This window comes from Bufo gargarizans, chromosome 1 (genome assembly GCF_014858855.1).
Source record: "Bufo gargarizans isolate SCDJY-AF-19 chromosome 1, ASM1485885v1, whole genome shotgun sequence".
Lineage (NCBI taxonomy): Eukaryota > Metazoa > Chordata > Amphibia > Anura > Bufonidae > Bufo > Bufo gargarizans.
The window spans coordinates 738,733,709-738,758,616 of record NC_058080.1 but is presented as its reverse complement, the minus strand read 5'-3'; the positions used below and the strand labels follow the sequence as shown (position 1 = coordinate 738,758,616).

General features: G+C 43.3%; 1 protein-coding gene and 1 long non-coding RNA gene across 2 annotated transcripts in view; both read left to right on the top strand.

Moving 5' to 3' along the window:
* LOC122937841 overlaps window positions 1–12,886 on the top strand; it is a 30,916-nt gene extending 18,030 nt beyond the window's left edge. The window contains exons 2-3 of the long non-coding RNA XR_006389931.1: window positions 12,398–12,521; window positions 12,837–12,886. This is a non-coding gene — a long non-coding RNA (uncharacterized LOC122937841). The remainder of the gene's footprint in view (window positions 1–12,397; window positions 12,522–12,836) is intronic.
* A 4,715-nt stretch (window positions 12,887–17,601) lies between these two features.
* Window positions 17,602–24,441, top strand: LOC122937835 (gastrula zinc finger protein XlCGF26.1-like). The gene is made up of 2 exons (XM_044292935.1): window positions 17,602–17,663; window positions 22,189–24,441. Exons 1-2 carry the CDS (start codon window positions 17,630–17,632, stop codon window positions 24,165–24,167), a joined length of 2,013 nt encoding a protein of 670 aa, XP_044148870.1. The 5' UTR covers window positions 17,602–17,629; the 3' UTR covers window positions 24,168–24,441.
* Window positions 24,442–24,908: the final 467 nt, after the last annotated feature.

Below are 24,908 nucleotides of genomic sequence, written 5' to 3'. Positions count from 1 at the left end.
CGTGTAAGATCATACGGTGTCTCCGGAGACTTGGCAATGGTAGGGAACAGTCTTTCTCCCTCAATATTCTGCTTCTAGGACTTAGTCTTTCTATAACATTAAAGAATGACTCCTTGAGATTGCCTTGATATTTCAGTATTAAATCCAGAGAGTAAAAAGTTAAGTTACAGTCCAGCAGATATCTGGTTAATCAATAAATGGTTAAAAAGGAGTGGGTTCTACAGATGTGGGTGCTGCATTAACTGTAGGAATACGTCTTTTGCAAAAAAGACTACACGGGTAAGCTCAACACAAAATACCTTTTCAGTTGAGATAAAAAAATCTCCAGACATGTAATAGCTCAAATGTTATTTATATTATTGAATGCTCATGTGCGAAACAGTATATTGGCAGGACCAAAACACCTCTAAAAATAAGGATAGCGGAACATATCAACAATATCAAAAAAGGCTACGAAAAACATGTACTATCCAAGCATTTTAAATTGATACATAATCAAGATCCGAAGACTTTAACCTTTGCGGCATTCGAGCAGATAGAGCGCCATTGGAGGGGAGTCTAGGAGGATTTTTGAATTCGGCAGTTTGGCTCCAGCAGGGCTAAATGCCGAATTGGAAATATTTGGGTTCTTATAAAGGGGTTGGACGCCTTCGGCCCACGAGGGGTACTAGTCGGGCTGGATATCAGCACTATGACCCCTCCTGGCCTGCAGGTCTCCACCCTTTTCCATCTATCAACCCACACCTTCCACCTACCCGAACCATCCGAAGTGATGACCCCCATTGGTATCTGAATCCTATACGGAATTGTCTCTGTGCCATTCTCTAATCTATTCTATATATACAGATATAGGCATATACCCTGTAATGTCCATTTACTTATATATTTTATATATGTATATTTTTACACCTAATACAGATGCCAGTTCTAGATTTAATATAATTTAAATTACTGTTTTAATATATCAATAAATATATTGTAAACATTTTATATACAATACTACCCATTTGAAGTGTATATTGAATGTTCAAAGATGCTATGGGTCTTTTTTACCTTTATTTCTATTTTTACTTCTATTTTTCATGCTTCAGACTTTAGTAAACCTATTTTATAGAGTGCCATAAAATACATACAGTCTAGTACAAACACAGAAATATGCTTTTGAATAAGACACTATGTCATTTGATTCCAAAATGAGATATGACTATTGTTGCTGGCTAACTCAAGATTCCATACTATAAAAAAACGCATGTATGCATAAAATAACTGCAGATGAACCGCAAGAATACTGCAACATATGGAAAATCACATTATGAAATCCAGGTCTTCTAGATCCATTTCGGGTTTACTAGAGAGTCTCCTGAGTAGCCAAAATGAATAAATAGCCGACAAACTAGTCAGATCCAACTGAGCCACTGAGGAAGAAGGTGGACAACCTTCGAAACGCGTCTGGCGTAGAGGAACTTGGACCTGACTAAAAACCGGCTAAACTTTTATTGATATTGGACTAAGAAAGCGCTTTCTGAGAATAACGAATTGCGGCCCCTTTTGGATATAGCAGCCGCCTGCGGGTGAGACCGAATCATTTGTTCTTCCACAAGATAGGCGGAACACCCACCCTAATCATGGAGACCTGCAGCGCGATGGATTAAGCGCTCTCATTCAAAGCCGGATCTGCAAAACCACAAGACCTACTTGTACAGGACTTGCATTTCAACTTGCTGCCCAAAGATAAAGTTTACCCTGAATTCACACCACGTGGGTCGCCACGGTATGAACCACAGGACTCTACGTGAGTAATTATAAACATCATTACATGCGTATGCTATCGCTACATAATTATCGCACTGCTGCCGCTGAATTTTAAAGTTTACTTAACCAGATATCTGCTGGACTGTAACTTTTAACTTTTTACTCTCTGGATTTAATACTGAAATATCAAGGCAATCTCAAGGAGTCATTCTTTTAATGTTATAGAAAGACTAAGTCCTAGAAGCAGAATATTGAGGGAGAAAGACTGTTCCCTACCATTGCCAAGTCTCCGGAGACACCGTATGATCTTACACGGTTCTTAATACTATCACGCTTCGAGCACCGCTATTTTTGATATGTACTTAATCTATTTCACCTTTTGTCATTAATTTATTGTGAATATTGGTTCACTGTTTTAATATTACTTGTCACATATACGTATACACTGTTGCACTATATGTATTTATTTATGCAATTGTACTCTATTTGCGGAGATCTACTTGGCACTGGCCACTGCTGTAACTGAGTACAGCCAGTCTGCTAGTCTGTATGCAACCTGGGCAGCCTTTGATACTATTATCTAGCCTCCACAGTCTTTTACTAGTTAGACCAGTGAATGCCATTATCTAGTATATACTGTTTTAACACTCTATTTTTATATAGAACATATCATTTTAGGATCAAAATCTGTTTAGGATATATTATATATTTATATGGTGACTATTGCTTATACTTATATTTATATACCACCATCAATAAATCAGTGTCGTTTTGCCAACTTTGTGGTCCAGTTATAAGAGTGCCCACCCTTTCCACATTACAATTGTTTCTCTTGGTGATCAGGGTACGACATCAGTGTGGTGCACCTTGCCATCTTGAGCCAGAAGGTGAGCCGTCCTTTACCCTAGTTATACATATTATCTTTTCTGCTTCTGTGAACACAAAATATAACAGTTATATGACATCCAAAACATGATGTCATAAATAACTCCTGCTTTTGTCTTTAACACATAAACATAGGAACTGTATTTAGGTTATTGGCAGGTCTGGCTATATACACATATAAGCTATATTAGCAACCTAGGACAGGTCTTAGCTGGCCAGCTAGACTCCAGCCAGGAGGACATGATATCGTTCTGGCAGCCTGTCCTAACCGACCAATCAGAAAGCTCCTTGCTGTACAGAGCTTTGTTATTGGTTATTTTCCCTTGAATCCTCCACGACTGCATCACCATGAGAGATGACTCCTCCAACCAGGTCAGGACAGGAAGAATAAATTAGAACCTCCTCCTCGGTGTCTTCCTGTCCCTTTCAGGTGGGGAGAGGTCGTTCTCACAGTAGTGTTGTGGGGCCGCTCCTGTGGAGGCAAGCAGGGGAGATAGTTTTACTGTAGATGACTAAATTCACATGAAGGACACAGGCAGCAGCCCAGCCCCTAGTATGGTACCTGTGGTTAGCAGATGCAACCCATCGCTTCATGCGTTGAACAACTGCCTGCTTTTTTTCTCTGCTCTGTGTGCGCCGAGCTGGGGAATCCATGTGGAGACTGGACACTTAAGGGGTCCTTCCGGTCATGTGTGCCCCCTCCGCTATCTGACGTTGGAAGGGGCCTCAGGTAGCTGGCTATTCATTGCTTGCAGGACTGCTTCCGGCATGGTGCTACACAAGTGATGCGTGGTGTAGGCGGTGCTTATTTGGCGCGCTGAATCATATTCTCTCTCCTTTATTACACACACATATACATCTTTATAACACTGCAGAGAATCATATACAAATCTGGCACACCACCAAGGTAGTGGAAATCGAAACTAGAGATTTGATTAGCTATTCATATAAGGCAATACTTCCGCACTATACTAACAGTTTTTAATGGTTAAAATAAAATAACTTCTGCAGCATCTTATCTCAAGGTTAGTATTTGTTGATGCTCCTTTCACATCACCATTTCTCCTTTCCATTCTCCGGCTCCGTTGAGGAGCAGGAGAATGGAAAGGACGGATTCTGCAGATAACTGAGCGTAACTGAGCCTAAAGACCCCATAGACTATAATGGGGTCCGTTCGGTGTCCGCTCAGAATATGATTTTGTTAGCGGAGTGACAGAAGCCCTTTAATGAGGAGGATAAGTCATGTTAACTGAATGCCCTAAGGTAGATTTTTCTTTGGCCAAGTTGGTTTAAAACTCCAATGCAATTCCTTTTGAAGAAGTGGGTTCTCTAAAGGATCAAATGGACAAAGAGGTAGAGACATGCCTTAAAATATCTTGGTAAGCAGCAGCTGCACAGTTTAAATAAAATTCACCCACCACCTCTCTTAGAAGAGAATATCCCTTATGGAGGGCACTGTGGTTGAAATCTTGAACGGGGGATGTCGGTTCCAAGATGAAATGATGTGGTCTACCCTTACATGGCGGAATGTTGTTTGGGCAGGAGAAAGGCAACATAATCGTGATCCTTTACCTAGATGACCTGTTAGTAGTGGGAGGTTCAGCTCCATCCCTGGAGAGCAGTATGTTTCAAACTTGCCATTTTCTTTATTAGGGTGGATGATAAACTAGAAGAAATCCAACCCCTTGCCTTCCCATGAATTAGTAATATGCTAAATAACTGTGGAGCCCCAGTTATGGGTCTTCAACACAGTGAAAGCCAGATATCCCTCAAAGGAAGAAAAACCAAGCAAAGGGGTGTCCCCATTAGAGATCACCAGATCCACCATATTAAGTGGCCATTATGTCAAGATCCCGAATGTGACAGGGAAGACTTAAGCCAGTTATCCATCCAAGACTTAAGCCAGTTATCCATCCACAGTTATCCAAAGTGCTGACCCAAGTGTAAAATTTTCTTGCCCATCCCTTCTGTTCTGTCCGAGAAGCTGTTTGATACCGTGATGGCTTGTGTCCCAGCATTCAAGTGGGCCCAGTTTAATTTTTGGTCACTCAACAGTGATTGCTAGAAAACTGGAACAGAGATCAAAACATGTAGAGGACAAAATCAGCATAACCCAAACAGTAAATCAGCGCCTAGGATGGTGGCAGAAAACAAATCACCTTTAAAGTGGTTTTCCCCGCAGCTTAAAGGAATTAAAAGTCACTGCAGATGCAGTCATTGGGGCTGAGGGGTGCATTGCGCTGACCCCTCTTTCCAAAGACAGTGGTCAACAGTAGAGGCCATGTTCTCCTCAAACCTGAGAGAACCTCTGGCAGTTTGAGAAGCATTCAAAGTGCTGTCTCTGCAGATAGAGGGAAAAGACGTCCAGTTAAGATCGGACAACATGACTGTAGTGGCATACCTTAACCGGTAGGGAGACCCAAGAATTGTAGCTTGAAACAAAGTGGCTGAATAAATCTTTTTTGGGAAGAGGCTCATTTGAGGACTCTCAGCAATTCATTTGAAGGGTCATCTAAATGTGAATAGATTTTTTTAGCAGGGTTTAACTACAGTCAGGATAATAGAATTGTTTTTTGTACAGGTATCATAGAAATGGGGTGTCCCTCCGATAGATCTCTCGCTTCTGCAAGAAATACAAAACTCCCAAGAGTCTTTTTCCTAAATCCCAACAACGGCAAAGTGGGGGTGGATGAGCTATCTCAGAAATGGGATTTTCCTGTGGCATATGCGTTTCCTCCTTTCACGCTAATACCCAGGGTGTTGAAAAAGATTCAGGAAGAGGACTCCTGGTGGGCAGAGGGCTTTAGCTTTTAAAACTTTTGCTATGTCATAGGGACATATCAAAAGTGTTGATCATCAAGGGTCCCATCGCTGAGCGCGTTACTGAAGGTGGTTCCATACACTTTCAATTTGAGACCTTCTTCAGTATTGCGCTCAGCAGTGAGGAGAAGCAGTGCATGGCTGAGTGCTACTGACTTCTTGTTCTAGAGATCAATTGGGGGCTCAGCACTGGGACCCCCGCCGATCAACACTTTTGATGTCCCTATGACATGGCAAAGGTTTTAAAAAAAGTGTTGGTTCTCTGTGTGGTCACTCTTTTTAAAGGAAATGTGTCACCAATACTTTTATCTGCCAGTAAAACCAGATGGCAGCACATATCCTTTTCTTCTAATCTGTTTTTATTTTCTGATTGCAGATATATATTTTTTTCTATTTTCTGAATCTTATTATGGGGGCGGCCATCTTGCCTGAGCTGTCCTTAACAGAATTTAGAAAGCATTAAGAAAATTACTTTATGGCAGCCCCATGGGCCATAGACACCGTGATCAGGAGGGGACCTCACTGACTTCTATGGGAGAGTTTTCTAGGCTCTGTGACCTGTGCAGCTTTGACAATCGCCTATTGGGAATGGTGAATCCTGTCTTATCTGTACACAGGTGATATTATTTTTGGCAGGCTTACAGTGGCAGATAAGACAGGAACCACCATTCACAGTGGGTGATTGTCAGACCTTACCTATTCCTTCCTTGTACACTGACCTCTGCACAGGGCGTGTCTACAAAACTCTCCTATAGAAGGCACTGAGGTCCCCTCCTGACCAATGTGTCTACGGACCATGTGGCTGCTGTAAAGCAACTTTTTTAAATACTTTGTTTAAATGCTGTTAAGAACATCTCAGGCAAGATGGCCGCCCCCATAATCATGTTCAGAAAATAAAATAAAAATCTACAATCAGAAAATAAAAACAGATTTTTAAAAAGGGGATACGCTGCTATCTGGTTTTAACTGGCAGGTAAAGTGATCTGTACAAACCAAGAAGTGGCGCCAATTATTAGACATAGTGTCCAGTGCGAAAACTGTAGATTTTTAGTTTAAATATAACGAGTGACATGGAAAATTAAAAATAACATAATCGATATAAAACGATATAAAAATATGTAAAAAAAAAAGTGGTTTAAACAGGTCATTTTCTGACAACACATTCCCTTTAAAGGGAACCTGTCATGGGGAGTTTGTGTATAGAGCTGAGGACATGGGTTGCTGGATGGCCGCTAGCACATCCGCAATACCCAGTCCTCATAGCTCTGTGTGCTTTTATTGTGCAAAAAAAAGATTTGATACATATGCAAATTACCCTGAGATGAGTCCTGTCCCTGACTCATCTCACGGACAGGACTCATCTCAGGTTAATTTGCATATGTAGCAAATCGTTTTTTTTTACACAATAAAAGCACACAGAGCTATGGGGACTGGGTATTGCGGATGTGCTAGCGGCCATCTAGCAACCCATGTCCTCAGCTCTATACACAAAATCCCCGTGACAGGTTCCCTTTAATGCGGGGGGCGGCCTGGAGCTTCTCAGCCCCTGAGGGGGTCTGGAGTGAAGTACAGGGAAGATCCACTATAATGGACTGTACGTTATCACTTGGCTAGAATAGGCTGATATGCGTTCACTTTCCCAGGGGCTTATTAAGGGGAGCAATGTTGTTTACATGGGGCTGTATGCTGGAGAAGGTGACTGGAGGGGTGATGTTATTTACAGGGGACTGTATGTTGGAGCGGCTATTGTTAGGGAAATCTCCCTATCCCAGTGTTCTGCTGGTCCAAATTGGTTCTGAACCGGTTCAAAGTATATGTTAGAAAGAGACACAGAGATTCAAAGCATACTCTCGTCTTTATTCTAAAGTATATATAAAAGGAAAAAACGCAACTGGTTAATGAGACAGTTGGTGTCTACACACCGCTTCGTTTTTATTCAAGAGACCACAAATACAGAAGTCGGTGCCAAATCATAAGTTTTGAAGTCTGCAGGACTTCCTGTATATCTGGGCGAGATCCCACTTCAAATATGGATCATAAGACCATATAAATCATATTGACTTATTAAACAAAACAGCACATCCCAGTCCGCAGGGGCACGTAGCCATGGCTGAAAGCACAAAAACAATCACAATGCACCACAAATAACAAAGTAAATACAATAGTGCCATACTCGCTCTAGAAAATCTACTAATGCTACATTAGGCTGTTTTCACATAAGCGTTGTTGCTGTACGGTTTTAAGATCTGGCAGGGAATCTCAAAACCACAGCAAAACGCTTCAGTTCGAATAATATAATCGGCTGCATTCGTTCAGAACAGATCCGGTTGTAGTCTATCAAAAATGAAGCACTAAAACCATTGTAAGTCAATGGGCGCAGTGTCCAAAAATAAAAATGAAAAAAACATTGCCTTCCATGGTTTTTGGTACCAGATCCATCATGTTCAGTTTTTCATGCCAGACACAAAAATGCTACTTGCAGCAATTTTGTGTCCGGCTTGGGAACGCAACTAACCGGAACGGAATGCATTCTGGTGAACTCCAATCTGGTTTGTTCAGTTTTGTCCCCGTTGACAATGAATGGGGACAAAACTGAAGCCTTCTGCTGCAGTTTTGAGACCCTGTGACGAATCTTAAAACCAGGCAGCACAACTCGTAAAGAACCTGTAACAACTGCCAGGACATTAGTGAAGGACTTGGCCAAGTCAGGAATTGTCTCAAAATAGACAATCACTAGAGCCCTGCACAGGAATGAATTGTGTGGTTGCAGACCATGAAAAACTCCACTTCTGCAGAAAAGACACCTGTCACGAACCTTGCCCACAGCCAAGCTAAGCCCGGTGCAACCACCTCCTACTGGTAACACAGGCGCCTGTCGGAATGAACCTGTCCATGTAACACGGCCGTGACAATACATGCAATCAAAGCATTAACTCCCCACACCCTATATTTGCTGCCACCAGGTTTGTAAAGAGACCCGCACTAAACCTGAGGATCAGGGATTTTGATACTTCAATTGCCAATCTACCGTCAATTAGGCATCAACTTGCTCCCTGCCGATCGATATCTTATCGATCGCCTATGACCTATTGCCCTGTACCACTTGGGTGCTATACCAAAAGGCCTATTTGTCACTTTCCTGGACACAATAATCTTCTCTCAGATGACCCACATCTGATTGGACAGTCCCCATACATTTACAATCGTCATACAATTAAATCTTAACCATAACACTGGAATAAACCAATTCTCTCCTGAAGGAAGTTGGATTCTCAAGGTGTTAATATTTCAGAGCGAAAGGAAACAGACAATTAAAAAGAAATGGTTCTTTTTAATGGAACAAAGTCGATCATAACAAGATGCGTTTTCAAAGATTTACAGAAAAAATGGTAGACAAAACATAGGGCATGAAATGTAAACAAAAGGGGTTTAACATTGAAAAAATACCTTTCATAAATGAGTATTATCTCGGCCCTTAGGTTATGTCTAGAGTCCTGCACACATTTGGTGTCCTGTCAGAGCGGTTACCACACAGCTCTCTCCTCTGCTGCTGCTCTCAACTGAACACCAAAATGGCTTCCTGCATCCAACTCACACAGACTCTGACAGGTTGCCTAGGTAACCAACCTCTTACTGAAATGGCTGCCAGTCTGGTGCCATTTCAGTTATTTCTAACAGAAAATTTGCAGATTAGAAACAGATTAAAACTCCCAAGGGGCAAGTGTACATCCCTGTCCCTGAAATGCAGCTGAATTTAGATGGCTGTGTGTGTGTGTGTGTGTGTGTGTGTGTGTGTGAAACATCATGGTGCTGTGCTATTGTTTACTATATTAATACACCACCATCATCACAACACCTATAAGCCAGACTCCAGTATGTTGAGGACAACCTGGAGAAAAATCATGCGTACTGGAAGCATGTCCTTTAGTCAGATGATAAACAACTTCAGCTCTTTGGCCAGAAAAAAACATTGCTTATGTTTGAAGGAAAAAGGGAGAGGCTTATAACCCAAAGAACACCATCTCCACAGTGAAGCGTGGTGGTGGGATTAGTGCGTCTGGACATGGGAATTTTGTCAAGGTGGAAGAAATCGTAAAGAAAGAAGGATTTGTGAAAATTTTGAAAGAAAACCTTAAGCAGTCAGCAGCAAAACTTGGTCTGGGTCATCGCTTTCTATTCCAATATGACAATGACCCAAAACATACATCGTTGCCAGTAAAGAACTTCCTCCAGAAGACCAAAGTGAACGTTGTTGACTAGCCAGCACAAAGCCCTGACTTGAATGCTATTGAAAATCTGTGGAGTGAACTGAAGAAGAAGGTTCATGCCAGAAGGCCATCAAATCTGGAGGAGTTTGAGAGATTTTCCAAAGAAGAATGGCTGACGACTGTTAGGCCTCATGCACATGACCGTGTGTCCCCAATGCCCATACTGCAGCCCGCAAACATCAGTTTACTTTGCCCACAGAAATGAAATTATAAAAAAAAAAAGAAAAGCTACCACGGTCATAATTATTAGCCTCTCCGGTGCTAAGGACTCATGCACACGAACATGTGTGCCCGTGGTGTGGAGCAGGGCACCCTCTGTGTGCACTGACTTGAATGAGTCTGCAAGATTGGGTGCGTCGAGGAAACAGATTCACAGATCGGAAGCACTGTGAAGCACTAATGTGGGATTTCGATGTGTGCCTGAGCACAGGAAAAAAAATTAATTTTTTTTCCCAGTCCAGCTGGATATGGTTTCTATTGACCCTCTCCTAAGAGGCTTCTGGATGGATATGGAGATAAAGGAGCCTAAGCTCAGCCATTGCTTCCAGTGTGTTCAGCTGAGAGGAGAGTGCAGTGGAGATGACCTGTAAGGAGAGGACATCCAGGTTATGGCCTCCTAGCATGGACTAGGCCTGAGGGCTCTTGCGGATTGTGGACACATTTACCGTATGAATGGGTCCTCATCCGCAAACGGCGTGCACATGGACTATATACATGCATTGTGGGCCACAAGTTACGGGGCACACACATGAGCCCTTAGTTTTAGTTTTTTTGTGAAATAGTTTAATTTCTTTGGGCAAAGTATGTAATTATTCAAAATAAAACTGGGATGTTTGGTAAAGGTTCTTTGCTCTATTTAACAGCACTTGGGAAATACATTTAAAACAATGAATTTGTCATGCGGGGAGGGGGGGGGGTTATTTTGTCCTCAAGTTGTATGTGGTAAAGTTTAATTTAATATTTGGCACAAAGATATAACTATGCGGCAGAATGCATGAAGAGGGCTCAAGTTGGGGTCTGAAGCCTGCAATGCACCTAATCCACCACATGGGGTTAATATTAATTTCATGTACGCACCAGGAACAGACTTTGTAAGGACGCCTTCACGCATAGGGAATAATCCACCAGAAAATACACTGGTGTGTGTTTTTTGCTGTGGATTTCCTTACAGATTACATCCCCAGCTGAAATGAATGGAGACATGCTACTTGAGGGCATGCCCACATGGCCAGGTTTCCTCATGCAGCGCATTATTATTTCCACAGTAGAACACTGGGTGAGGCCTGACACTCTTTAACCACATGGGTCTTTATTTGAGATTTTTGCTCCTCGTGTGAATCACGGCAGGTGCTGGGTGTAGAGCCCGGCTATAAAACTTGTAAGGGGTTAAATTGTCACCTCTTTGGGTTGGATCTGGTTGGAGAATGGTAGAAGATGTACGGGACGTCTGTAGTCTCCACTAGGATAAAGGGTTAATGATTTGTGCTGGTTGATGTGTCATCTTTCCACATTCCCAGCAGTCTGCTGCTCCATGGTCTGAGTTTACTTGTTGAAAGAAGCTGGAGATTGTCTTCATGTCTAGATGTGGATGGCTGTGGCTGGAGCTGGTTTCTATTGAACCTCTGCTTCTGGATGGAGGTGGAGATGATGGAGCCTGAGCCCAGCCATTGCTTCCAGTGTGTTCAGCTGAGAGTAGAGTGCAGTGGAGATGACCTGTAAGGAGAGGACATCCAGATTATGGCCTCCTAGCATGGATTATGCCTAAGGCTCAGCATCTTCTGCAGCTGGCATTGCTGCCTGTGGTTTGGAGTTCTGCACCTCACCGCTAGAACTGCAGATAATAGGAGATATTTGTTGGGCCCTCAGCTGGGAACTGCATAGCAGGGGATTGCTTTTAGAGGAGTTGTATCAGGAGACATAGATTGCTGCATCTAGAGGACATTGGGATTTGAGAAACCTTGCTGGCAGAACATGCCTTGTAAGGGCTCATGCACACGACAGTATGCCCTCCGAGACATACGGTCCGTGAGCGGACCATATGTCCCAGAGCGGCATACATCGTGCGCACAGCATCATAAGTTACTATGATACTGTGCACATCGGGCCGCCCGCAGGACTATTGTCCTGCACTCATATGATCATATCAGTGCAGGACAGTAGTCCCACAGGCGCCCCGATGCGCACAGTATCAAAGTAACCTATGATGCTGTGCGCTCCCGTGCGCACGATGTATGCCACTCCAGGACATATGGCCCGCTCATGGACCGTATGTCTCAGAGGGCATAAGGTCGTGTGCATGAGCCCTAAGACTGTGTGCATCTCCATCTTATGTGGGAGTTCAGCAACTCGCTGTCAAGCGAAAGAAACCAGTGATATTTGTACAACTTCATGTCCAGCAGCCAGGAGCTTAGATACATACAGAGCTTTCTGCCCCCACACACTGCCCGGCCAGGAGCTTAGATGCTCACTGTGCTGCCAGGAGCTTACATATTCACAGAGCTTAAACACACTGTACTACCAGGAGCTTAGATACACATGGAGCTCAGAGTTTTTCCCATCAGTTCAGCTTTATGAGGGTCTGAGTTGCGGTAGGAGTTGTACTTTTTCTCAGCCTCATTATAGAGGACATTGGACTTGCTGATTTAACCTTTTATCCTTTTATTCCTTTGAAGGGGGATGAAGAAAACCAGCAATACAACCCTTCTCCTGAATGAGCCACCAAGGATGGACAGGAATGAGATCAGCAGAAGAATATTAGACCTCACCTTGGAGATCATCTCCCTGCTGAGCGGAGAGGTAAACTTTTCTAGATTTTCCTCCTCTTTATTGCATTCTGTAACAAGTCAGACATTGGGAAGGAGAATCCATTATAGGAAGTGATAGGAAGAGTCCAGGGTCCTGGAGAACGGCCTCCAGACCTTCCAAGTGATGAAGAACCTGAAGATCAGCCCCCAATATGGTAAGTGATGTATCATGTGAACAGTGACCAATGGTCATGTTGTAGGAGCCATGAGAAGGTAAGTAGGCACGTGGTACTCAGCAGGAAAGCGCCAGAGGAGAGCACATGGCCCCTGAAGGGTTTATTCCCTAAGTGTCTCTCTCCATCCACAGGAGTACACAATAGTGAAGAAGATCTCTGGGGACTTTGTGACTCCCATCATCCATCTCCAGGAGTCAGGAGGGAGGAGCAGGGCCCCTCCCCCCATCACAGAGCCTCACCCTCACCCCCTGATACATGAGCAGAAGATCCTAGAACTCACCCACAAGATGATGGAGCTGCTGACTGGAGAGGTGACACTGCTGGGAATGCTGGGAAATTCTCCAGTAACAGCACTGGAGGGGTCTGGGTGATGACGGTGTCATTGTGTTGTCAGGTTCCTATAAGGTGTCAGGATGTCACTGTGTATTTCTCCATGGAGGAGTGGGAGTATATAGAAGGACACAAGGACCTGTACAAGGAGGCCATGATGGAGGAGCACCAGCCTCTTATATCACAAGGTAAGATCCGTCATGTGCAGTGTATACACGTGTGTGCAGTGACATGTAATGGAGGAGCACCAGCCTCTTATATCACAAGGTAAGACCCGTCATGTGCAGTGTATACATGTGTGTGCAGTGACATGTAATGGAGGAGCACCAGCCTCTTATATCACAGGGTAGGAGCCGTCATGTGCAGTGTATACACGTGTGTGCAGTGACATGTAATGGAGGAGCACCAGCCTCTTATATCACAAGGTAAGAGCCGCCATGTGCAGTGTATACACGTGTGTGCAGTGACATGTAATGGAGGAGCACCAGCCTCTTATATCACAAGGTAAGAGCTGTCATGTGCAGTGTATACACGTGTGTGCAGTGACATGTAATGGAGGAGCACCAGCCTCTTATATCACAAGGTAAGAGCCGTCATGTGCAGTGTATACACGTGTGTGCAGTGACATGTAATGGAGGAGCACCAGCCTCTTATATCACAAGGTAAGAGCTGTCATGTGCAGTGTATACACGTGTGTGCAGTGACATGTAATGGAGGAGCACCAGCCTCTTATATCACAAGGTAAGACCCGTCATGTGCAGTGTGTACACGTGTGTGCAGTGACATGTAATGGAGGAGCACCAGGCTCTTATATCACAAGGTAAGACTTTTTGTGTGCAGTGATATACGATGTATTTGCCCCTCTTTATAAGGGGGAACCCTTCTTTTTGGGTTTGATGGGAGACACCTGCAAGTCTAGAAGTTCTGTACATGGGGTGCTCTGTCCTGTGCAGACTTTCCAGAAGTCTGTATGTACAGGTGGCCAAATGCCCTCTAGGTAAGAGGTGGGGTGGCTAGTGCTCCCTTCAGATTGTGGAGACCGATCACAGATATAGAGATTATCATGACGTTTGACGTCTGATGGGCTTGTACAGTAATAAAGGGGTTAATACCCGTTTGTTGTATTCACCAGGGAAAGGCTTTGTAAAAGTTACTATAATGCCCAGGATGGCAGGTGCTGGGTGAAGAGTCTGGCCATAAGGCATGTAAGGGGTTAAATTGTCGTCTCTATGGGTTTGATGTGATCGGGGGATGGGGGAAGATGTCTAGTGCCCTGGAGCAGGGGTACTTTAAAGTCTGGACATTTGTGGACATTTGCCCTGTTCCCCCTACGCAAAGACATCAACTTTAATATTCAACTACTTTATTTCTCTTGAAAGGGTTAGCTTGCACTGTTTAACTACATTTTATTATATGTATTTTGTGATATATATCCTGTTCATTTGCACTGTATTTGCAAGGCTCTGTGGAAAGGGTTAAAGAACACTGAGAGACCTTTCAGACTTTGAATGAGAAGCTGGTAATTCTCCACAACTACCGTAAGGTTTAAAGTAGACCATGTTTTGGAGGGGAAAATCCAGATTTGTTTACCACCAAATCCAGACAGCCTGACCTTGTGACTTTCTGGTTTTGCTCTGTTGTTATGTCTGAAGACTTGTTTTTGTCTGGAAAAACTGCTGTGTCATTCCCATTAGGTATCATTGAAGCTCTAACAGAAGTCTATGACAGACGGGAGTTGTAGCAATATATCTGTTAGTGCTGAGTTTCTCCACTCCACCCCTCCCACTAAAAGGGTTTCGTTTAGGCCTCTTTCACACTTGCGTTGTCCGGATCCGGCGTGTACTCCACTTGCCGGAATTACACGCCGGATCCGGAAAAACACAAGTATACTGAAAGCATTTGAATACGGATCCGTCTTCAAAATGCTTTCAGTGTTACTATGGCACCCAGGACGCTATTAAAGTCCTGGTTGCCATAGTAGGAGCGGGGAGCGGTATACTTACAGTCCGCGCGGCTCCCGGGGCGCTCCCGAGTTACGTCAGAGCGCCCCATGCGCATTGATGACGTGCCATGCGATCACGTGATCCATGCGCTTGGGGCGCCCTGACGTCACTCTGGAGCGCCCCGGGAGCCGCACAGACGGTAAGTATGCTGCTCCCCGCTACACTTTACCATGGCTGCCAGGACTTTAGCGTCCCGGCAGCCATGGTAACCACACTAAAAAAGCTAAACGTCGGATCCGGCAATGCACCTAAACGACGTTTAGCTTAAGGCCGGATCCGGATCAATGCCTTTCAATGGGCATTCATTCCGGATCCGGCCTTGCGGCAAGTCTTCAGGATTTTAGGCCGGAGCAAAAAGCGCAGCATGCTGCAGTATTTTCTCCGGCCAAAAAACGTTCCGTTCCGGAACTGAAGACATCCTGATGCATCCTGAACGGATTTCACTCCATTCAGAATGCATTAGGATAATCCTGATCAGGATTCTTCCGGCATAGAGCCCCGACGACGGAACTCTATGCCGGAAGACAAGAACGCAGGTGTGAAAGAGCCCTTAGAAAGAAATGGTATATAAGGAGAGCAGTCAGAGCGACTAGTGTGCTGCAGTAAGGGACCAGTGCTTGGAGGGGAGACTCATGCTAGTCTCCTTGAGTTACCAGAAGAAGACGCTGGTATGGGGACGCTGAGCCACAGATCATGTGTCAACAGCCCTTTGACCAAGGAGACACCCGGACTACTGAGCTACAGACCGTGGATCTCCAGCCTTTAGCCAGGGTACCAGCCCTCTGAGAGAGGGACAGCTAGGTCAGGCCTTTCCTCAGCATCAAACCCTTCTCCTGCCAGGGAGGAGACTGGAGAAGCCAACCCTACGCCTCGCCTGTGTTGTTTTACACTTGAATTCCTCCAGTAAACAAATACCTTGGTTACTGCAGAACCCGACTCTCTGGACTTATTTCCCATTGGGGTGCACCACACCTTACCATCCCTTTTGGAGAGCAGAAACACATGGTGACACCTTGACAGTGGCTGAGGAACCCAGCGTGGCATTGGGGCCACCATAAACCCTGCCACTGCAGATGTATGGGACGTCTGTGACTACCTAGATGTGGGGGGAGGAGATAGAGAGTTAATAGAGGTCTGGGCAGGAGTGACCCCGGACTGCCACCTCCTGTTTCTGCTCACACTGAGGGGAGCTTTGTAAAAGTTAATTTGAATGAATAGCAGAATTTACCAGAGACCAGTTTTATCTGGATGTTTTATAGGATTCAATAAACAATATTGTATAAAATAAAAAGTGTCCATTCACAATAAATTACCCTCAGCTGATGTTGGCAGGACTGATGTGTATGGGCGGCTCCTGATGACACCCAAAAAAGATAATGTGAGGGGAAATAATGATCAGGCATATTAAATTCAGCGTGCCCATTCCTGGCAGCAGCTTACTGCCCTCTCCCGATCCAGAAGACATGACACTGGAGTATTTGTATGAGGTCCTGGAGGAAGAGCTTCTCGGATGAGAAGGGTTAATCCCACCTCTGTTGAAGGTCTACGGCTTCCTTAGGCCTGATTCAGACACAAGTATTCTTCTCCAAGTGCGATCTGTGTGTGCAGTGGACTATGCGCCGACCGGCCCAAGTCACCAACTGAGAAACTCAGGACATGACGGGACCATAGTCTCCTGCCTCCACACACTGCACTGCCAGGAGCTTGGATACACACAGAGCTCAGGGTTTTTCCCATCAGTGCTTTATGAGGGTCTGAGTTTTGCTTCATTATAGGGGACATGGGACTCATTGATTAACCTTTATTTCTTTTTTTGGAGGGGGGAGGAAGAAAACCTGCGATACGACTCTTCTCCTGAATGAGCCACCAAGGACGGACAGGAAGGAGATCAGCAGAAGAATATTAGACCTCACCTTGGAGATCATCTCCCTGCTGAGCGGAGAGGTAAACTTTTCTAGATTTCTCTCCTCTTTATTGTATTCTGTAAAAGGTCAGACATCGAGAAGGAGAATCCATCATAGGAAGAGTCCAGGTTCCTGGAGAACGGCCTCTAGACCTTCCAAGTTATGGAGAACCTGAAGATCAGCACCATATATGGTGAGTAATGTATCATGTGACCAGTGACCAATGGTCATGTAGGAGCCATGAGAAGGTAAGTAGGCAAGTTGTACCCAGGATGAATGGGCTGGATGAGAGCACATGGCTCCTGAAGGGTTTATTCCCTAAGTGTCTCTCTGGATCCACAGGAGTACACAATAGTGAAGAAGACATCGGGGAACTGTGTGACTCCCATCATCCATCTCCAGGAGTCAGGAGGGCGGAGCAGGACCCCTCACCCCATGACAGTGCCTAACCCCCGGATACATGAGCAGAAGATCGTAGAACTCGCCCACAAGATGATGGAGCTGTTGACTGGAGAGGTGACACTGCTGGGAATGCTGGGAAATTCTCCAGTAACAGCACTGGAGGGGTCTGGGTGATGACTGTCATTGTGTTGTCAGGTTCCTATAAGGTGTCAGGATGTCACTGTCTATTTCTCCATGGAGGAGTGGGAGTATATAGAAGGACACAAGGATCTGTACAAGGAGGCCATGATGGAGGAGCACCAGCCTCTTATATCACAAGGTAAGAGCCGTCATGTGCAGTGTATACACGTGTGTGCAGTGACATGTAATGGAGGAGTTACATGTTAGGCTCTTTTAACATCACATTAGGGCCCTTTATTTTCCTTATAAGTCAGACATATGGATAAGGCTCTTCTCCTGCCATATGGTAAGTGGTGTCCTATTGGTATCTGTCGGGCTAGTATAGTAAACTACAAAGAAAAAGTCTTACAGGATCTTACAGCCATTGCATTTACCTCTGACTATTCAGGTTTATTTGTCAGAGATATACAATGCCTTGAAAAAGTATTCATACCCCCTGAACTTTTCCACATTTTAACGTTACACCAACAAACTTAATATATTTTATTTAGATTTTATGTAATAGAGAAACACAAAGTACTATTGTACTAATTAGAGAAGCAGCCACGAGGCCCATGTTTACCCTTTAGGAGCTGTAGACATCCACAGCAGAAGTGGGAGAATCTGTCCACCGGAACATTTATTCAAAGAAGTATGGAAGGCATATAGTACAAAAGATGCAGTATCAATTAGACAGTTACAGACAGCATAACAGCTGTGTTATAAAAAAACATTACCACTGTTTCTTCAACTTTTTTTCCTAGCCCAAACAATAAGTATGCGGGCATCAAACACTATCTGATATATAAGGTTACTTACATATAATCTTCATCAACAGACCGCCCGACCGCTATCCACAGTCATACAACAGTAAAACCTAAACTAACAAAAAAAATATAAATAATACACACAGTGGATATAAAAAGTCTACACACCCCTGTTAAAATATCAGGTTTCTGTGCTGTAAAAAAATGAGACAAAGATAAATCATTTCGGAACTTTTTCCACCTTTTAATGTGACCTATAAACTGTACCACTCAATTGAAAAACAAACTGAAATCTTTTAGGTATAGGGAAGAAAACTAAAATAAAATAAAAATAATGTGGTTGCCTAAGTGTGCGCACCCTCTTATAACTGGGGATGTAGCTGTGTTCAGAATTAAGCAATCACATTCAGAATCCTGTTAAATAGGAGTCAGCATACACCTGCCATCATTTCAAGTGCCTCTGATTAACCCCAAATAAAGTTCAGCTGCTGTAGTTGGTCTTTCCTGAAATTTTCTTAGTCGCTTCCCACAGCAGAAGCCATGGTCCACAGAGAGCTCCCAAAGCATCAGAGGGATCTCATTGTTAAAAGATATCAGTCAGGAGAAGGGTACAAAAGAATGTCCAAGGCATTAGATATACCATGGAACACAGTGAAGACAATCATCATCAAGTGGAGAAAATATGGCACAACATTACCAAGAACTGGACGTCCCTCCAAAATTGAGGAAAAGACGAGAAGAAAACTGGCCTGGGAGGCGACCAAGAGGCCTGCAGCAACATTAAAGGGACACTGACAGGCCTGATAAACATATTTAGTTATTCCTATGCAGTCATAGGTCTATTAAAGTGTATTCCAATCACATAAGAGTGCCCCCTGTCCGCATTGTAAACCATGTAAAAACAACTTTATAATCATCTGTCAATCACCTACCTTTATGCCCAAGGGGCGTTTTTTCACAGTTCTTTATGCCCAAGGGGCGTTATTACTCCTACCTTTGTCCCCAGACGCGCCCCAACTGTCGCTTCCTAGCTCCGCCCAGCTCATTATTATTCACTGCGCTGGGCGGCTTTTACAGTCCCCGATCCTGCCGAGTCGGCGCAGGCGCAGCAGGAGACGCTGGCATTGAACTCACTTGTACCTTCTGCGCGTGCGCCGGATAACTTGCCCGGCACCCTCACTCGCAGTGCGCCTGCGTCCCTTATTCAATGCCAGCGTCTCCTGCTGCGCCTGCACCGGCTCGGCAGGATCGGGGACTGTAAAAGCCGCCCAGCGCAGTGAATAATAATGAGCTGGGCGGAGCTAGGAAGCGACAGCTAGGCACAAAAGTAGGAGTAAAAACGTCCCTTGGGCATAAAGAAATGTGAAAAAACACCCCTTGGGCATAAAGGAAGATGATTGACAGATGATTATAAAGTTGTTTTTACATGGTTTAAAATGCGGACAGGGGGCACTCTTATGTGATTGGAATACACTTTAATAGACCTATGACTGCATAGGAATAACTAAATATGTTTATCGGGCCTGTCAGTGTCCCTCTAAAGGAGCTGCAGGAATATCTGGCAAGTCCTGGCTGTGTGGTACATGTGACAACAATCTCCCGTATTCTTCATATGTCTGGGCTATGGGGTAGAGTGGCAAGACGAAAGCCTTTTCTTACTAAGAAAAACATCCATGTCAGGCTACATTTTGCAAAAACACATCTGAAGTCTCCCAAAAGCATGTGGAAAAATGGGTTATGGTTTGATGAAAGCAAGGTTGAACTTTTTGGCCATAATTCCAAAAGATATGTTTGGCGCCAAAAACAACACTGCACATCACCAAAAGAACACCATCCCCACAGTGAAGCATGGTGGTGGCAGCATCATGCTTTGGGGCTGTTTTTCTTCAGTTGGAACTGGGGCCTTCGTTAAGCTAGAGGCAATTATGAACAGTTCCAATTACCAGTCAATATTGGCACAAAGCCTTCAGGCTTCTGCTAGAAATCTGAACATGAAGAGGAACTTCATCTTTCAGCATGACAACGACCCAAAGCATACATCCAAATCAACAAAGGAATGGCTTCACCAGAAGATTATAGTTTTGGAATGGCCCAGCCAGAGCCCAGACCTGAATCCGATTCAAAATCTGTGGGGTGATCTGAAGAGGGCTGTGCCCAGGAGATGCCCTCACAATCTGACAGATTTGGAGTGTTTTTGCAAAGAAGAGTGGGCAAATCTTGCCAAGTCAAAATGTGCCATGCTGATAGACTCATACCCAAATAGACTGAGTGCTGTAATAAAATCAAAAGGTGCTTCAACAAAGTATTAGTTTAAGGGTGTGTACACTTATGCAACCATATTATTTTATTTTTATATTTTTTCTTCCCTCTACTTAATAGATTTCAGTTTGTTTTTTCAATTGAGTTTATAGTACACAGTACAGTTTATAGGTCACATTAAAGGTGGAAAAAGTTCTGAAATGATTTATCTTTGTCTCATTTTTTTACATCACAGAAACCTGACCTGGGCGTGTAGACATTTTATATCCAATATGTGTGTGTGTGTATATATATATATATATATATATATATGTATATATATGTATATGTATGTATATATATATATATATATATATATATATATATGTGTGTGTATATATATATATATAGAGAGAGAGAGAGTGAGTCAGAGTCAGCAGAGAGAGTGAGTCAGAGTCAGAGAGAGTGGGTCAGAGTCAGAGTCCAGCGGGATATATAAATAGAACAATAATTGGGAGGAGGGTAGGGAAGTGCAGTCTATGAGAGAATTTATCAGGGAGTCACAGGTCCCAGGCCAGTGGGAGACCTGTAACCAAGGTTCACAAACTTTATCACATTTATCCGGGCAACCTCTGCACAATTAGGTAACTTTATAAAGTGGGAGCACCACATTCACCTCTCTGTCAGGCATTTCTAGCTGGTCTCTTTGGATGCTTCCAGTTATACAGACTAACCTTAGCATAGTCCAGTAGTAACTTAAACAAAGTGCATAGTGCCACAGTAAGGGGAATATCGTCAACTAATCCACAGGGGCAAATTTTAGGGTGTAATATGTTTGGCTCATCCAAAGATGTCTCCATAAACTCCAAAACATCTCTCCAATACGCCTGCAACACTGTAAAGTCCCAAAACATGTGCAATATCGTACCCTCTGCCAGACATTTGGGGAACTCAGCTGAGGGCAACGTACCCATAATATAGAGTCTATGAGGGGTATAATAGATCCTATGTGTGAACTTAACATGCACCAGTCTATTCCTAACAGTAATCAATAGGGGCCTAAGATAGTCAGAAGAGCTTTACAATCATCCTCATTTTAGTTGGGGATATCTTTTGTCCAGTTCTGCAGCATTTTATCTAATATGGGCGCACACTGGAAAACGATTAGTCATGTCCTCCACAAATCTAACCTTTTATAGGAAAGTGGCAATAAGAAAGTCATTTTTAAACACAGCCCATTAGAATTCCTATTTGCAGTTTGCCACAAGCCATGTACAGTAGGGCACACTGCAAAGATGTGGGAGTAGGTGCTCTGGTCAGATGAGAACAAAGTTCTAAAGGCCTAAATTCAAAACCCTATGTGTGGAGGAAAACTAACAGTGCACATCACCCTGAACACACCATCCTCACCGAGCTGTCTTACATTTAGACCATTTTTTATGCCTAAAAAAGGCATAGAAAATAGCAAATGAGACAGGCCTGCCGGCCCTTCCCTGCTCGCGCCATGCCCACTTTTTCAGACCTGGTATGATCGAGGAGAAGTCGCAGATTGCCTACCTTTCATAAATGACTCCCTTATTTTTTGCTGGATCTAATTCCGGCTTAATAGGAATGGTATGTTTGTCTACTCAATGATTTAAGAAAAAGAAAAAACACAAATTCCAATTTTTATCTCCACAGAAAATTCCAGAAAACATTTGAAAGGAAACTTCATGTTACAACCAAATTATAAAGTAGAATGTGAAGATATCATGCAGCGCTCTTCAGGAGGCAACTTTATTGTACATTCAGGACTTCCTAATACAGATCTATCACATAATCCCCCTAATCATGAGGAACCATCTCTTAACCAATCACAGATTGTTACTAGAAGTACAGTTCAGAAAGGGGGTAAAACGTTTAAGTGTGGTAAACAGTTTACACAGAGATCAAGTGTTTCTACACATAGAAGAATTCACACAGTGGAGAAGCGATATTCATGTTCACAATGTAAGAATTTTTTTATGGATAAATCAAGTCTTGTTAAACATGAGAGACGTCATAGAGGAGAGAAGCCATATTCATGTTCAGAATGTGGGAAATGTTATACAGTTAAAGAACATCTTGTTAAACATGAGAGAAGTCACACAGGAGAGAAACCATATCTGTGTTTAGAATGTGGGAAATGCTTTACAGCAGAATCAAGTCTTGTTAGACATAAGAAAATTCACACAGGAGATAAACCGTATTCATGTTCAGAATGTGGGAAATGTTTTACAAATAAATCACATCTTGTTAGACATGAGAGAAGTCACACAGGAGAGAAACCATATCCATGTTCAGAATGTGGAAAATGCTTTATAGATAAATCACGTCTTGTTCAACATAAGAGAATTCACACTGGAGAAAAGCCATATTCATGTTCAGAATGTGGGAAACGTTTTAAACAAAGATCACAACTTGTTTACCATGAAAAACGTCATATAGGAGAGAAGCCATATTCTTGTTCAGAATGTGGGAAAGCTTTTCTACAGAAATCACATCTAGGTAGACATGAGAGAATTCACACAGGAGAGAAGCCATATTCATGTTTAGAATGTGGGAAATGTTTTACAGATAAATCATATCTTGTTTTACATCAGAGGCTTCACACAGGAGAAAAGCTATATTCATGTTCAGAATGTGAAAAATGTTTTGCACAAAAATCAGACCTTGCTTCCCATAAAAGACGTCACACAGGAGAGAAGCCATATTCATGTTCAGAATGTGGGAAATGTTTTGTAGATAAATCATATCTTGTTACACATGAGAGATTTCACACAGGAGAGAAGCCATATTCATGCTTAGAATGTGGGAAAAACTTTGCAGCTAAATCAAATCTTGTTGCACATGAGAGAATTCACATAGGAGAAAAACTACATTCCTGTTTAGAATGTGAGAAATGTTTTGCAGATAAATCAAGTCTTGTTAAACATGAGAGAAGTCACACAGGAGAGAAGCCATACTCATGTTCAGAGTGTGGGAAATGTTTTAAACAAAAATCAGAACTTGTTTCCCATGAGCGAATTCACACAGGGGAGAAACCATATTCATGTACAGAATGTGGTAAATGTTTTGCAGAGAAATCACATCTTGTTTCACATAAGAGAATTCACACAGGGGAGAAACCATATTCATGTTTAGAATGTGGGAAATGCTTTGGTCATAAATCAAGTCTTGTTAAACATGAGAGAATTCACACAGGAGAGAAGCCATATTCATGTTCAGAATGTGAGAAATGTTTTACAGATAAATCAAGTCTTGTTAAACATGAGAGAATTCACACAGGAGAGACGCCATATGCATGCTTAGAATGTGGGAAATGTTTTAAACAAAAATCAGAACTTGTTTCCCATGAGATATTCCACACAGGAGAGAAGCCGTATTCATGTTCCGAATGTGGAAAATGTTTTGCACATAAATCAAATCTAGTTACACATGAGAGAATTCACACAGGAGAGAAGCAGTATTCATGTTCAGAATGTGGGAAATGTTTTGCAGATAAATCAGGTTTTGTTAAACATGAGAGAATTCACACAGGAGAGAAGCCATATCCATGTTCAGAATGTGAGAAATGTTTTACTACTAAAGCCAAACTTAAGAAGCATCAGACAAGTCACAATGGAGAGAAGCAGTTTTGATGTTTGGTAAGGAATTAAAATGATAAAACTCATTGGATCAGAAGAAACTAGATTATGTTTTGGAATAACAATGAATTTTAACCTAGTTATTCACAGACTGATAAATAACTGGCTACAGCAAGTCTTAGAATAGTTGCTCAACTTGCTGTCATTTAGCTACTTTTAGAGCTGAGATCTGGCTACTTTAGGATAGGTCATCAATGGGGCTGGAGTGGACTTCCGGTGGCACTCGTGGGCTAGCGTTAGCATGGATCTGGCAGGCTGTTCCCCTGCAAACGTTAATCTAATAGTAGCCTTAAATATACAAAATAATAATTTAGCGACATCAATATCCCATCGGCGGAGGTCCAACACCCGCAGCTCGCCGATCAGCTGTATGATGGGAAGGCGCACACAGTGCGCAAGTGGCTTCTCCTGTCTCTCTTCCTGCTCACAATACACATAGCACCGGACAGAAAGAGACAGGAGACGCACTTGCGCCCTGTGCGCACTTTCCCATGAATCAGCTGATCAGTTAGCTGCGGGTGTCGGACCCCCGCCGATAGGATATTTATGTCATTAAATTATTAGTATTTTGTATATCTAAGGCTACTTTTACCTAAGCGTTAGCAGGGCCTGGCAGGCTGTTCCAGCAGGGGAACAGCCTGCCGGATCCGTGCTAACGCTAGCCCATTAGTGCCACCGGAAGTCCACTCCAGCCCCATTCACTTTAATGTGGACGCATCGCAGATGCAGCCGCAG